The 16,799-nt window shown below is 34.9% G+C and overlaps 1 protein-coding gene across 1 annotated transcript in view; it reads right to left on the bottom strand.

The window, feature by feature from the left end:
* LOC127881130 (neural-cadherin-like) overlaps positions 1-4,152 on the bottom strand; it is a 49,026-nt gene extending 44,874 nt beyond the window's left edge. Inside the window, 2 exon segments of the mRNA XM_052428847.1 lie at positions 162-347; positions 2,908-4,152. Coding sequence (XP_052284807.1) covers positions 162-347; positions 2,908-3,958 — 1,237 coding nt within the window. The 5' untranslated portion in view covers positions 3,959-4,152.
* Between the last annotated feature and the right edge of the window lie 12,647 nt (positions 4,153-16,799).

The raw sequence follows: 16,799 nt of genomic DNA, 5'->3' as shown, positions 1-16,799 counted from the left end.
AAAACAATTAAGATTAATTTTTTTAAATAATTATTGTTGTTATCAAACAAACACAAAAAACTTCTGCTGATCATAGAATGTGAAAATAACATCTAAAACCGCTATCATGCAAAAGTCATAAGGACAATGCATAGGACACTTTGTACACATTAAGACCATACCCATGACTTTCTCCAGCTGTATGTTTGCTTTTTCATCCGGGTCGCTGGCTGTGAGGGAGTACACGAGTGTATTGGCTGGAGAGTTGAGGGCCACTGTGGCCAGGTAGGGAACAAACTCGTTAGTGAACACTGGATTCTCATCATTAACGTCCAGCAGGATTACGGGTTGTAGAATCTCCTTCACAACTGAAAAAGAACATGAAAACTTGCCAGTATATCATTTGTTAAAATAGTGTCTTTTTTTTAACCTCAATTTGGGAATGGGTCCCTGATGCCCTTTGAAAAGGAAAATTACATAATTTTTACTAAAATAGAAGAATCAGGGCTTGAGCTGCCATTGGCTAAATTAGCAAATGTATGGCTACAAATAAGAAAATTTGGCTCAAGAAATTTCCATTTGGCTACAAGTTTTTTCTTCATAATCACCTTTCAACCATTCAAAATAGTAAGAATTCAGACGTAACAAGGTAAATTTGGCTTAATAAATGTTGACCCAGCAGGAGCCCTGGGACTTTGGATGCTTTTTTTGTTTTGTGATTTCACTTACAGAAACCATTTTTTGAAGAACAATGTTCTTTTCAGTTTTAAAATCATTAATCATTAGGATCTTCTGTTCAGATTGGATGTTGAATATTTAATCATAGCGAACACAAGCGAGCAAAAGCACGCATACTTGTGCAACTATAACTAGCTAAGAGGCCAATGCCTACATTAGCAGCTTCTTAAAAATGTAAAACAAATATCTAATTTATTATTAAATTCCAGAAGTTTTGTTTTTTATAACAATAACAAGAGATGTGTTTGTCAGAAACACAATGCCCCCTACTGCGCTGCTTTGATACATGTTTTTTTACCTTTGGCCTTGAAGGATGACCTTGACCTTTCACCACTCTAAATGTGCAGCTTCATGAGAAACACATGCATGCCAAATATCAAGTTGCTATGTGAAGGGACAAAGAAGTCATGAGCATTTTTCAAAACCTAAACGCGAAACCTAAACGCAAAGTGTGACAGAAGGACAGACAAACGGAAGGTCCAATCACAATAATAATATGCCCTCCTTCAGGAGCATAAAAATATCTTTAAATGTCTACAAAAGTTGTTCTTCAATGAATCTTAAAATCATGAAATATGTCAATAAGTTTTTCTGTAAAAACATTAAATATATAAATAAAACCATGTTTACATCAATTTATCAAAGTGGGCATTAGTAAAAACATCTCAGTTCTTGTTTCCTATTTTACATGTGTGATTTTTTTATTGATATTAATTTGATATAGTTTGTGAACAGAAAAAAATAGACATGGCGTATATAAATTGCAAAACTATTCCTTATGAAGTAGTATGCAAAACATAATTCATTGTTGCTTTCTTCGCAATTACAATAAACTTAACTTATTAATCCAAAACAAAACAGTGATCTTTAGGATTTGCTAATGTTTATCTAGCTTTAATCAGAGTTTAGACGTTTATCTAGGATTAAGATGTCAAATTAATGGAAGATTTTTTATGAACATATGCAGTGACTTTTAAACCAATAATATAAAATAAGAACTATTTTATATAAAATATTATTTTAAATAAATGTTTATGTTTTTTTATAAATTAGAATTTCCTGTTTAACCATGTGATAATTATTCGAATTAAAGACCTCTACAAAAAGTATTTAATTTAATCACTTTGTTTCATTGTTTATGCCAGTACTTCATAGATACCTGTTAAAATTACTACATGTAGTACATTTATCACATGTGCATCTTCTGCTTCGCAAAAGAAAAGGGAAAATAAAGGTTTGTAACTTACGGTTACGGTCATTACAATCAGATACTAAAAATTCAAAATAAAAGGAAGTTTTAAGTGTAAGCCTGTGTGTGGACAGTGTGGTGATACATGTCATGTTTTTCAACAGAAATCTGAGGATAAGATATGTAATGTTTCACTTTATGAATGGAAAATGATCCAATGTACAGGCTTTCCCCCACGAAAGGCACAAAGCACAATCATGCACCCCTTTGCCTGAATTTCCAAATCAACTTAAGGGTACTCCCATGCCTGAATTTCCAAAAAAGGGTTTACTGACATCTGTGTTTGAATTTTCAAATTATGATAACCCCTGTACTTATATTTTCAATCAATATCTGCATTAGAGAGTGTGAAGGTTTAAGCAATTGACCAATGTTGAAATTAATAAACTTTAAAAGTGTACTTCAAGTTCAAATAAATAACATCACATTTAAAACAATGAATCTATTGTTTGTTCAACTTCATTAAGTCTTTAACTGTATTAGGATTATGAGGCTTTATATAAGTACAATGTAATTGAATAATAATGAATTACATGGAACGCCTCTCATGGCCTCTGCAACCTAAATTTACATTCATCTTTACTAATACATGGTGTTTACATAATAAATGTCAGATCAATAATCAATAGATCTGGTTTGGTACAGTTTAAATCATAGTTTTATTTAGCTGGAATATACGCTGCAAGTCTCATTTCATTCCAAACACAAGTTTTGCATTTTCCATGAACGGTCCATTGCCAAGCCATGTAGCAAAAGCAATATTTAACAATTCCTACTCCTATTTATTACTTAGGTATGATCTCAATATCAATAGTGACTTTGAAAATATGAATGCAGAAATGAATCTGGTCCAAAGTTCAAAAAGATTTGAATCAATTTCTACTGTTAATTTTTAACAAACATACATATTATATACAAATTTTTTGTACTGATATACTTACTGTTGCCTTGTGGAAGAGTGCTATCAGTGACTGTAATTTCCAGCCTAATACGATTGGATCCATTATTCGCAGGAACATATGTCTCATAGTCCAGCTTAAACCCGGGTGCGACAGACACTGCACCAGTGACACTGACAGTAAAGGCATTCTTGTATGTTGAGCTTTTCAACGAGTAACGGTAGTTGGGGCTTCCAGCTACAGCCACAGAAAAAAGTTGACCACTGGCGGTTTCCGCTACAGTTTGATCTGGGTTGGTCTCTGCAGTCTGTCGTCTGTGGCGATGTTGTGTCTGGCCACTTGGTCGAAAACGTAAGTTTGTATCCAGGGTATGATGGGTTGCCAGATTGTCAACTTCAACATTTGTATGACCTTGTTGTCCATCTGAATTTTCTGCTATAATGATAAAGTGATATGAAGCTTTTTCAATGCTTAGTGGACCTTTTGAATGAATGGAAAGCTGGATACGACCATTTTGTGAATACGTCTCCAAGAAGAAACTGTCAGACCCAGTGATCCTGTAATCAAGATTATTTTCACACTCGTCTAAACTGCATGCATACAGATTTGACAGTCCTTCCACCTGAGTTCCATAGACAGAATTCTTGTTAATAGTGCCTGTATATGATGGCTTCATAAAGCTCAGGAAATTGTGATTAGGCACAACTTCTATGTGCACGGGCGCCCTGTGCGAAACCGAGGCTGATCGGACCTCTTTACAATCTAGTTCTTTTATATGAATCACAAAAATGTCCCCCGACAGGTTTTTAAGAGATGATTGTAAGACAAGAGAACCATCTATGTCAATACGGAACGGTTTCAAAGGAACGCTTCTCTTCCTTTGTATATGCTTTATTTGTGTACATTCTTCGCTGATAAGATCATCTTTTAAAACTGTGGTTCCTGTTTCAGCATACTCAGAAATTGTTAGCTTGATTTCATTTTGGGGTAGATTCAAACTCGAAGCGAATGTTATACTAAGTAACAAAAGGTATGTAATACAAACACAAATACCGGCGAGTTTATGTCTATCTCTACCTGAGAACGCCGCCATATTGGATATTTGGAAATCACACTAACCAAAACAATCCTAGGATATTGATATGTAATTTATCGACACTAAATAATTGTTCCAACTTTTGAATAATTCATAATAAAAATGACATTTCCATCACTTTAAGAAGCATATAAAATCCCGTCTGGAACGAAATATCGCGCACTTATTTTCCAACGGTTAAATTCTGTCATCAAGTCAAGTCCTGTATACGCTTATCCAATACAGGTAAACTACAGGTACACACGATGACACATTCCTCGCGTCGCCGCTTTGTACACACCTTGATGAGTGTAAAGTTAAAAATAGCTCAGTGTTGACAGTTTTAATCTCGAAATTAGAATGTTACACCAAACGTGTGTATACCTTTGTAAACACTCATAATGATAATGCGTGTTGAAATGTACGATCCATGGTTAGCACTTGTTTAACACGAATTCACAACGCGATTTGTGTTAAGTTTTAAAGGTCATCTATTTTAAGTTTAAATGCACTTTAACAATAGTCTATACACGAACTGTTCTCGGTCTGCTCAGAACACATCGCCAGAAGCATTGTACTTTGGGACAAACCTCATTAATTTATATTGCATTTACATAACAATACGTAATAGTTTCAAACACATTTTCACTCTCACTCTCACTTAAATTTCTACATTGTTCAGTATTTCTGTTTCGTACTCTAATGCCAATTAATGTGTTTCAATGATTAATCAAATATAGAGTAGAATCCACGGGTACTTGAAAACTTTTTTGGTCCTTATATATTTAATAAGAGAATATAAGAACGAAATTTTTTTGTTTCAAGTACCTGTGGTAAAATCTAATTAAGCCCATGTTGCACATTGTACAATGTTTTACTGATGTACATGCTTGATTATACGTAATATACACCGTACCAAATAAATAATTATTTTAAAAATAAGTTAAGAAAGGAAACAATTAACTTAAGTCTATCAAAGAAATCAATTAAAACTATTTTACAAACTAAAAATATAATATCATTCAGTAGACCTATACGTCCTGGCTTCATGAGTAAACATTAGTTTACTATTAATTTATTCCTGAACAGGTACATGCTTAAAGCATATTTGGCTACACGAACACACATGTACCCTGCAGCACTATTTGCTATCATCAATGTTTCACATCAGCAAATCAAAGATCTTTGACACATCATCAGTATAAGTATTACTACCGTAACCATTGGAAAAAAACTGATGTTCTGTTTGAATATAGAATCAAAGCGCTGAAGGCACTTAAGTTGTTCGCTGTTGTATAATCTTAGACGCAACTCAGTTTTCAAAATTATGTTATAGCTTTTTATATCGCACAAGTTTGAAATAAACACACTCCCATTCAAATTTATAAAGAGTGTGTCTTAAAGCACAGGTCGAGATGTGGTTGTTTTTTTTTCAAATCATGAATAAAAGATAATTAAAGCTTAATTTTGGGAAAACAAGGCTTAATGCATAATTATGCATAAATTGTTATCCCAGTACCAGAGACTCTCTTTAAATGAAAAACACCATCAAATCAGAAAGTGCCGTCCTTGATTAGCTAGTGCACATTGCACAGGCTAATCAGTGTGCACAGGCTAATCTTACGTGACATGCATTAAGCCCCGTTTTCCCTGAAAGCAGCCAATATGTACAGATTTCAATGATATACACTAGACTGGCCAATGTTGTCTTACAAGCTGTTAAACACTATTGATCATATACACATACTGCAGTGTACCAGTGGTAAACTATAAACAGGCATATGCAGTGTTATCGTTCCTAGCGTTGTAGAGCAGACGCTCCTTGCATTCGTTGTCTGCATAGTTTTACTGCAGGTAGTGCAACAGGCAGTGGATATCTTTCCTAGCGTAGCTAAGCGCATACTGACTTGCAAAACTTGCTCTGTAACATTAGTTGTGAGCTTAAACTCTCACAACTAAAATCATGATTGTCAAAGTATTAATCATAATCTGTTTTGCTTTTGGAAACCTAGAGTATATAAGATACATTTAACATGGTAAGTATTGAGCTAATTATCAGGATTGAAATTGTCTTTCATATTAAGCCAAGTCCAGTAATACATGTGTATATGTAAAAATACAAGATTTGTACAACAAAATAAAAGAAGATGTGAAGAGCTTTTAAGTAACATATAGTCCACTTAAAGAGACCTTTTGACATATTTTGGCATGTAGTGAAGTTTTTCATTAACTGCTTTACATTGAAAAATGTAAACAATTTGGATCTAAAAAGCTCCAGTAAAAAACACACAAGAATTAAAGAAAGAAATAAAGTAACCCTCAACTGGGCTCGAACCACTGACCCCTGGAGTAAAAGTCTATCGCTTAGACCACTAGGTCATCTGTGCTCTTACAATGAGTGATGAATTTTATACTTCATTTAAGCAATCCTCGAAGTATCATAATATATAATGACAACATTACAGAACTCTCTAAATTATTAAATTGTTTCGCGTTGCAACGCTTTATAATTTTCAGGTTTTTAAATCGTCAAAAGATGAATATAATGGATATTTTAGAGAATGGAACATGTTCAGTATAACCGTTTCCTCACAAATATCATAACTACTAAAATGTGCACATCGGAAACATTTTTATTTTTTTTGTCAATTTACCAAAATGTGAAAAGGCCTCTTTAAATTTCCCGCAACATTATCAAGCGGTATTCATACGACACATGAACACTAAATTGGTACATGAACATGTGTCAAATATATTGTCCCGCAAAAAGAAACTAAAAGAGCATTTTGTACCTAATGTTAAATGTATGTTACCAGACCACATCTAGCGTTGAAATTTTGGCTTTTGCTCTGAGGAACATTGTTTTTTATATGTTAAATTTATATTCCAAACTATTGGACCTAATATTCATTGATTTTGAGGTTTTATGGGCTTTTAACACTGACTTTATAAATCAATATATTAATACAGCTATTCAAGCTACTTTTGCTGTATACATGTATACTGTTTTATAAATACAGTGGTAAATTGTATCTAAAAGGATTAATTACTGTAGCATGGTTTTTAATGATGTCTAGTATCCAATTAGTGTATGAGAGGTAGTGTAAGTGAATAATTTTTTTTTACAATCCATATGGGTTTTAAATGCCAATTATGAACTGCCCTAGTTTAATTGGCTTCCAGTCACGATTGTTGAACTTATGAAGTTATGATTTGAGGTTCTGATGTAGAGAAGGGTAGTTCCTTTCTTTAGTTCCAAATAAATTATTTATGCCTTAAGCATCGTATTTAAATGTTTATAAATCTCCAAATTGGTGTCTGGTGAGTCATTTTAATATTGTATTATAAAGTAATTGTAAGAATTTGAACATTAATTTTGAACTATTTGTTAATGGTCAATATTATTTTTTATTCATTGTTGTAAATGAATAAAATAATATAATATGTATATTATTTCAGATCATAGTGTACATCAATTACAAATGCAAGTATACAGAAATCAAATATGTGTAGAGATCCTTCTTAGTTAGAAAAATACAATGCATAGTGCTGTGTTCAGTTACTGTACAATTTATAAGATCATGGACATTTGGCATACATGTAATTGAATATTAAATCGTTTGCATAGTAAGAAATATAGCCATGTCCAGCAACAAATTCGGAAATCCCCATATTTAGCATGAAATACAGTAAGTTCCTACATTTTCTTATTAGCTCACTTGAGCACGTTGAGCTTTTGTGATAAGAATTTGTCTGATGTTCATAGTGCGTCATCTATTGTCAATATTAACCATGTAAACACTTGAGGTCAATTACTTTTATTGCTGCTATATTTATGAAAATTGGTCAGAAAATTGGTCCAAATTATATCTTGTGTGAGTTTGAATCTGTGTCAGACTTTTTCACACAGGGTCAAAAACTAGGTCACAAGGTAAAAGAAAATAAAAAGCTTGGGAATGCTCTAAGTTAAATGTATTAGTTACATTTATTGCCCCCACCTTCATCAAACCTGGTCAGATATTTGTCCTAAAGATATCTCAATAATATTTTAAACTGGTTCATGTACGTGTGATAAACGACTAGGTCACCACATCAAATTTAAAAATAAGCTTGTAAACACTTTTGAAGCTACATTTATTGTCCATTCTGTGTACAACTTGGTCAGAACATTTGTCCCAATTGTGTTTGTTTTTATTTTGAAAATGAGTCACATGTGGACAAAACAAGGGCACAATGTAAATTAAAGGAAAAGCTTGAGAACACTCTGGAGGCAACATTTATTGCCTTATCTTCATGAAACTTTTTATGCCAATGATATCTTGGATGAGTTGGAAATAAGTCTTATGGTATCAAAAACTAGGTCACTGTTTTTTTTCAAATCATCTTGAAACTTGCTCTGAATATTTGTTCTTGGCTTAATAGGAAACTGGTTATTGAAACATAACAAAAGATGATCAAAACAATTCAGTTTTTTAAGGGTCCACATTTAATTTTTTAAACACTAATTGATCTAAAGATGTGAACTATTTTTCTGTTTTTTTTCCAGTACTTTTTTATCCCCCGCCAGAGGCGGAGGGATATTGTTTTGGCGTTGTCCGTCCGTCCGGCTGTCCGTCCGTCCGGCACTTTTGTGTCCGGAGCCATATCTTGGAAGTGCTTTGGCGGATTTCATTGAAACTTGGTATGAGTATATATATGCATAATAGGATGATGCACGCCATATGGCATTGTACACCATCTGTTAAAAACAGAGTTATGGCCCTTTGTATCTTGAAAAAATGCTTTTTACTATAGGCACTTTTGTGTCCGGAGCCATATCTTGGAAGTGCTTTGGCGGATTTCATTGAAACTTGGTATGAGTATATATATGCATAAGAGGATGATGCATGCCAAATGGCATTGTATACCATCTGTTAACAAGAGGGCCATGATGGCCCTGAATCGCTCACCTGACTCATTAAGATCAGATGAAAACTATGACCTCTATTGTGTACACAATGTTTATCTATGATTTGACCTAGTGACCTAGTTCCTGACTCTAGATGATCCAAATACAATCCCAATCCAGATTTCATCAAGATAAACATTCTGACCACAGTTCATAAATATTGGATGAAAACTGTGACCTCTATTGTCAACACAAGGTTTTTCTATTTATTTGACCTAGATTTTTACCCCAGATGACCCAAATACAATCCCACCCAGATTTCATCAAGAATTCTGACCAAATTTCATAAAGGTTGGATGAAAACTGTGATCTCTAATGTCTACACAAGGTTTTTCTATTATTTGACCTAGTGACCTAGTTTTTGACCCCAGATAACTCAAATAAAATCCCAACCCAGATTTCATCAAGATAAACATTATGACCAAATTTCATAAAGATTGGATGAAAACTGTGACCTCTATTGTCTACAGAAGGTTGTTCTATTATTTGACCTAGTGACCTTGTTTTTGACCCCAGATGACCCAAATACAATCCCAAACCGGATTTCATCAAGATAAACATTTTGACCAAATTTCATCAAGATTGGATGCAAACTGTGACCTCTACTGTCCACACAAACAAATTGTTGACGGACGGACGCACGGACACACGCAGGCACGCACAACGGACGCCGGACATCACATAAGCTCACCGTGTCACTTCATGACAGGTGACCTAAAATATGTGTCGGAGATAAACATGAACAGTTGTGGTTAAAATCCCATAGAAACAAGGGCTGTTTGTAAAACATGCATGCCCCCCTATATGGGCTATAAGTTGTAGTAGCAGCCATTGTGTGAATACGTTTTTTGTCACTGTGAATGGTGGTGGTGGTGGTGGTTGTGGTGGTGGTGGTGGTGGTGTAGTAGAAGTAGTAGTAGTAGTAGTAGTAGTAGTAGTAGTAGTAGTAGTAGTAGTAGTAGTAGTAGTAGTAGTAGTAGTAGCAATAGTAGTTGTAGTAGAAGTAGAAGTAGTAGTAGTAGTAGAAGTAGTAGTAGAAGTAGTAGTAGTAGTAGTAGTAGTAGTAGTGGAGTAGAAGTAGTAGTAGTAGTAGTGGTAAAAGTAGTAGTAGTAGTGGCAGTAGTAGTAGAAGTAGTAATAGTAGACGTGGTGGTGGTGGTGGTGGTGGTGGTGGTGGTGGTGGTAGTAGTACTAGTAGTAGTAGTACTTGTAGTAGTAGTAGTAGTAGTAGTAGTAGTAGTAGTAGTAGTAGTAGTAGTAGTAGTAGTAGTAGCAGTAGTAGTAGTAGTAGTAGTAGCAATAGTAGTTGTAGTAGTAGTAGTAGTAGTAGTAGTAGTAGTAGTAGAAGTAGTAGTAGTAGTAGTAGTAGTAGCAGTAGTAGTAGTAGTAGTAGTAGTAGTAGTAGCAGTAGCAGTAGCAGAAGCAGTAGCAGCATTACAAGACCAATACTTAAGAATGATCAAATGGGAAAAGGTAACATAGCACCGGCAGTAAATATGGGGCTCATTTACAGGTCAGATTTGGAATCTCTGCTGTAAAATGAGATTTTGAATGAATTAAAGGGAGGCAAATCTGTAATAAAAAGAACATGCATAAACCGTAGTTGTTTCCCTTGTTTGAACCATGCTAAATCCTTACAAGTTTGGAAAGAATTGGATGAAAAATTTGGACTTTATTACATAAACACCATTTTCTCAATTCAAGGGGAGGTAATTCTGTACTTCATGGACCAATAATGCTCATTTTTTGTAGGGCCCGTGTCCTCATTGATATAAAGACACTGTGCAAATTTGGAAAGGATCGGACAAAAAATGTGGAAGATTTTTGAAAGTTTTCACAAAATAGGCAAAAACGAATAAACATGCAAAGTTCAACGAGCTCCTGCGGCCATTTTTTTTGACGAATCAAATTTCTTTGAACAACTTTTTCAGGGGAGCCCTCAAAGGTCATCCCTGTGAAATTTTTTGAAAATCTGATGAGCGGTTTCTGACAAGAAGATTTTTTAAGGTTTTTACCACATATGGTCATGGCGGCCATCTTGGTTATGTGATCAAATTTTTTTTAACAATTCTTTTGTCCCATGACCTAGGGATGCTCCACATGAAATTTAGTTGAAATTGGCTCAATGGTTTAGTAGAAGAAGATGTTTACAAATTGTTTACAGACGGACGGACGGACGGATGCCGGACGCTGAGTGATCACAATAGCTCACCTCGAGCTATCGCTCAGGTGAGCTAAAAACAGAGTTATGGCCCTTTGTATTTTGAAAAAATGCTTTTTACTATAGGCACTTTTGTGTCCTGAGCCATATCTTGGAAGTGCTTTGGCGGATTTCATTGAAACTTGGTAAGAGTATATATCCCCTGCCAGAGGCGGAGGGATATTGTTTTGGCGATGACAGGCTGTCCGTCCGTCACTTTTGTGTCCGGAGCCATATCTTGGAAGTGCTTTGGCGTATTTCATTGAAACTTCGTCTGAGTATATATAAGCAAAAGAGGATGATTCACGCCAAATGGCATTGTACACCATCTGTTTAAACCAGAGTTATGGCCATTTGTATCTTGAATTTTTTTTTTTTACTTTAGGCACTTTTGTGTCCGGAGCCATTTCTTTTTTAACATAACAGATGTTGTGTTCACTCTGCAACACTCTGAAAATTGAGTGTATATAAACATTGAATGTTTTTGTGGAAAACGCACGACTTATTAATTCACCTAAATAAATTTTGAATGCTCAAGAACCTTCCTCTGTCTTAGTTTTGAGTTATTGTCCTCCGTCCGTCCATCTGTCAGTATGTTCATCCGTCCGATTTGCACCCATTCTCAAACAAAGCATATGTTACGGGGGATATCAAATCTACGAATTAGCTTGTTTTCCTTATTTTGTAAGAAAGGTAGTTTTATATTTTGAGACTTCATGTTATAGCCTTATGACTAAATGTTCTGAAAGTGGTTTGATGTTGAATCCAACTAGTACATCTATTTAACCAAATTTTTGCAATTTTGTTTTCTTAATTATCAAAATTAGTTGTTTTTTTATGTAATACAGGAACTAAAAACAGTATTATATTAGTCATTTTTGTCTATATTTAAAGTTGACAATTAAACAAGGGCTGTTTGTAAAACATGCATGCCCCCCATATGGGCAGTCCGTTGTAGTGGCAGCCATTGTGTGAATACGATTTTTGTTACTGTAACCTTGACCTTTGACCTAGTGACCTGAAAATCAATAGGGGTCATTTGCAGGTAACTATCAATTTACCTATGAAGTGTCATGATCCTAGGCAAAAGCGTTCTTGAGTTATCATTTGAAAATCATTTTACTATTTCGGGTCACCGTGACCTTGACCTTTGACCTTGTGACCTCAAAATCAATAGGGGTCATCTGAAGGTCATGATCAATCTACCTATGAAGTTTCATGATCCTAGGCGTATGCGTTCTTGAGTTATCATCCGAAAACCATTTTACTATTTCGGGTCACCGTGACCTTGACCTTTGACCTAGTGACCTCAAAATCAATAGGGGTCATCTGCGAGTCATGATCAATCTACCCAAGAAGTTTCATGATCCTAGGCGTATGCGTTCTTGAGTTATCATACTATAACCATTTTAATATTTTGGGTCACCGTGACCTTGACCTTTGACCTAGTGACCTCAAAATCAATATGGGGTCATCTGCAAGTCATGATCAATATACCCATGAAGTTTCATGATCCTAGGCGTATGCGTTCTTGAGTTATCATTCAAAAACCGTTTTACTATTTCTGGTCACCGTGACCTTGACCTTTGACCTAGTGACCTCAAAATCAATAGGGGATATCTGCGAGTCATGATCAATGTACCTATGAAGTTTCATGATCCTAGGCCCAAGCGTTCTTGAGTTATCGTCTGACAACCACCTGGTGGACGGACCGACCGACAGACTGACATGAGCAAAGCAATATACCCCCTCTTCTTCGAAGGGGGGCATAAAAATCTAAGCACAGGAAATCATAAAAGGACATTTTTATGATTTTTAAAGAATATTTAAATTCATTTTAACTTCCGGTGGTTTCATTAACTATTGTTAAGAACCATTTCACAAATTCATTCAAAAGGCTGCCTGAATAACCTGAAACTTTCAGATGTAAAAGCTTTCACTTCAAAACTTCTGGTGATGATTTAAATTAAATAAATATTATTTCTGAATGTACATGCTAAGTTGATATCAAAACAAAATCTTTGTTTCCTTTAAGGATTAAGCACATTAGCAGCTATTGAAATAACATAAAAGAGCCAAGGCAGAGCAAACAATTTGATCAAAAGAACACTGGCTGTTCACATTTCACCATAAACCTTATACATTTCAATATCTATGGTATACATTTCAAATTTCTGTTATCTCTATGGATTACCTATTCATTTCACTTAATTTAAGTTATCACATTTGTTTTTAACTTGTCATGAATAAATACAACAAGAAATATGTACCAATATTATTAAATTAACACATACTAATTATTATTATTGTAAAAGTATCACAATTAAATTGCAAAAGTGCTTTGCTCACTTTATTAAGAAAAACTGTAACAAGAAATATGTCCATTTTACACGGATGTCTCCGTAAAATGCCACTCAGAACACATGACTAAGAGTTTGGTGGACACACATTATGTAAATATATGATTTAAATAGAGCTTTGTCACAGAGGTGACGTATACCCCCACATGCTGCAATGACACAGACTATTTTGCATGCTGTCCTCACAAAACAAGAGAAGCTTACAATTTATGGCGATTTTTAAGAATTATTATGCCATTATCATTTATGGCCATTTTAAATTTCGAACTCTTGAATTATTTCGCATGACACCCCATCCTATGACTGTGAACAAAATAAATTTACAGTGTCATTGTAAAATCTCACAATGAATGACATAGTTATGGCCCGGACAAGATTTTTTATGGCCATTTTTGACCTTTGAACTCAAAGTATGACCTTGACCTTGGAGATATTGACATAATTCTTTCGTGTCACACACCATCCAATGCTGGTGAACGAATGATTTTAAAATCTCACAATGAACGACATAGTTATGGCCCGGACAAGCTCATTTATGCCAATTTTTTACCTTTGAACTCAAAATATGACCTTGACCTTGGGAGATATTGACGTAATTCTTTTGCCCGACACACCGTCCAATGATGTTGAACAAATGTGCCAAATGATTTTAAAATCTCACAATGAACGACATAGTTATGGCTTGGACAAGCTCATTTATGGCAATTTCTGACCTTTGAACTCAAAGTGTGACCTTGACATTTGAGATATTGACATACTTCTTTCGTGCGACACACCGTCCAATGATCGTGAACAAATGTGCTAAATGATTTTAAAATCTCACAATGAACAACATAGTTATGGCCCAGACAAGCTAATTTATGGCCATTTTTGACCTTTGCACTAAGTGTGACCTTGGAGATATCAACTTAATTCTTTTACGCGACCCAACGTCCAATGATGGTGAACAAATTTGCCAAATGATTAAAAAAATTCACAATAAACGACAAAGTTATGGCCCGGACAAGCATTTTACCTTTGAACTCAAAGTGTGACCTTGACCTTTGAGATATTGATGTGCTTCTTTCACGCAACACACCGTCCCATGATGGTGAACGAATGTACCATGTCATTTTAAAATCTAACGATAAACGACATAGTTATGGTCCGGACAAACTTTCTGTTTAAAACCTTTGAACTCAAAGTGTGACCTTGAAGATATCAATGTAATTCTTTCGCGCAACACACCTTCCAATGATGGTGAACAAATGTGCCAAATGATTTAAAAATCTCACAATAAACGACAAAGTTATGGCCCGGACAAGCATTTTACCTTTGAACTCAGTGTGACCTTGACCTTTGAGATATTGATGTGCTTCTTTCACGCGACACACCATCGCATGATGGTGAACGAATGTTCCAAGTCATTTTAAAATCTAACCATAAATGACATAGTTATGGTCCGGACAAACTTTCTGTTTAAAACGCACTTAGTGACCCCGTGACCTAGTTTTTGACACGGCATGACCCATATTAAAACTTGACCTAGACATCATCTACAACTTCTGACCAAGTTTGGTGAACATCGGATGAAATTTTTGGGGCAGACAGACCGACCGACAAAGTGACTCCTATATGGCCCCCATAACCAGTAATGGGGGTATAAAAAATAGAAGTGTGTAGGACACTGTTGCTCACAAAGTCCTCTTTTGTCTGAAAACTCCAATTACGTTAAAAAAAACTCAACCAATATATGGACATGTGCAAGCACATACACTGATTAAAATGTTTGTTAAGTTTCATCTCAGTGGAATTATGCTGAAAAAGGGGCCATAACTCCAGTAGCAGGATGTCTCAACCAAGTTTGTGAAGATTTCACAGCCCAGTCATTTTGTGCAAAAAAATCTTGTAATTTGTACAAATCTGTGAAATTTTAACATGATTTAAACATCAGGCAGGAAATATAGACATAGTAATTATAAAACAAGCACATATCCTGTTGAAAAACATATTATACAATCATATATAACATTTAATAAATCATAAGTAAATTGAATTATTTTTCCGATGGGGATTTGTTTTTTTGAAATTTGTGAAAAAATGTTATCATTTGGAATAGTGATGTATCCAAAGATGGCCTTGCTATACAAGCTGAAGTACACATGGGTTGTGTTGAAAATTATAATAACCAAAATACAAAATACAAGGTGCCCAAGTTCACGTACGCTTGTACAGTTTCAGCTCTCCAGCAGCAATACATTTTGAGTTTTGGGAAAAATAAAGTTTTAAAATCTAATGATTCGTAAAAAGAGGCCACAACTGAGATTGTAACAAACAGGTCGGAAGCAACATGGATGTGGAAAATTAACATAATGGTTTATATGTTAAGAAAGTATAAACCCGTCTAGAAGCAACACTTTTTGTATTATGTGCCACACAAGTAAATAAAATGTGTTTTTTGCTAGAAACATGACTTGACTACAGTTATGTCAAAAATAAATAAATAACAAGACTATTGCTAAGCAATAAATGTCCCCTACCGGCTCCACCATTGTCAGAAATCCGACCATTATCAGATTTTTTTTTTTTTTTTTATTTGTTGCCATAGCAACAAAAAATTTGACATATGAACAAAATGAAATGACTTGCATGATGTCCATATTGTCATCTATCCATGTTTCAAGTTTCATGAAAAAATAAGAAGAACTTTTAAAGTTATCGCAGGATCCAAAAAAACACCATTTTCAGCAGTATTTCTTGTCTATTTGTTGCGATAGCAACCAGAAATTTTGTTGTAGGAACAAAATGAAATGACGTGCATAATGTCCATATTGCCATCTATCCATGTTTAAAGTTTCATGAAAAAATATTAAGAACTTAATCGCAAGATCCAGAAAAGTGTGACGGACAGACAGACAGACGGAGTGCAAACCATAAGTCCCCGCCGGTGAAACCGGTAGGGGACAAAAATATGGAGATTCAAGTACACATGCTGGTTAATATGTTTGTAGAGTTTAAGCTCTCAAGCAACAAGATGTGTAAAGTTACGCATTACACAAAATTGTGAACACGTGTACAATGTAATTTTAAAATCTCACACTGAATGACATAGTTATGGCCCGGACAAGATCATTTATGGCCATTTTTTACCTTTGAACTCAAAGTGTGACCTTAACGTTGCAGATATCGGCATAATTCTTTCGCATGACACACCGTCCAATGGTGGTGAACACATTTACCAAATGATTTTAAAATCTCACAATGAATATCATAGTAATGGCCCGTACAAACTCATTTATGGCCATTTTTACCTTTGAACTGAAAGTGTGACCTTGACCTTGGAGATATTGACGTAATTCTTTTGCATGACAC

Source organism: Dreissena polymorpha, chromosome 1 (assembly GCF_020536995.1).
Source record: "Dreissena polymorpha isolate Duluth1 chromosome 1, UMN_Dpol_1.0, whole genome shotgun sequence".
In the NCBI taxonomy this organism is placed as follows: domain Eukaryota; kingdom Metazoa; phylum Mollusca; class Bivalvia; order Myida; family Dreissenidae; genus Dreissena; species Dreissena polymorpha.
The sequence above is the reverse complement of the archived record's forward strand: the minus strand, read 5'-3'. Positions and strand labels throughout refer to the sequence as shown.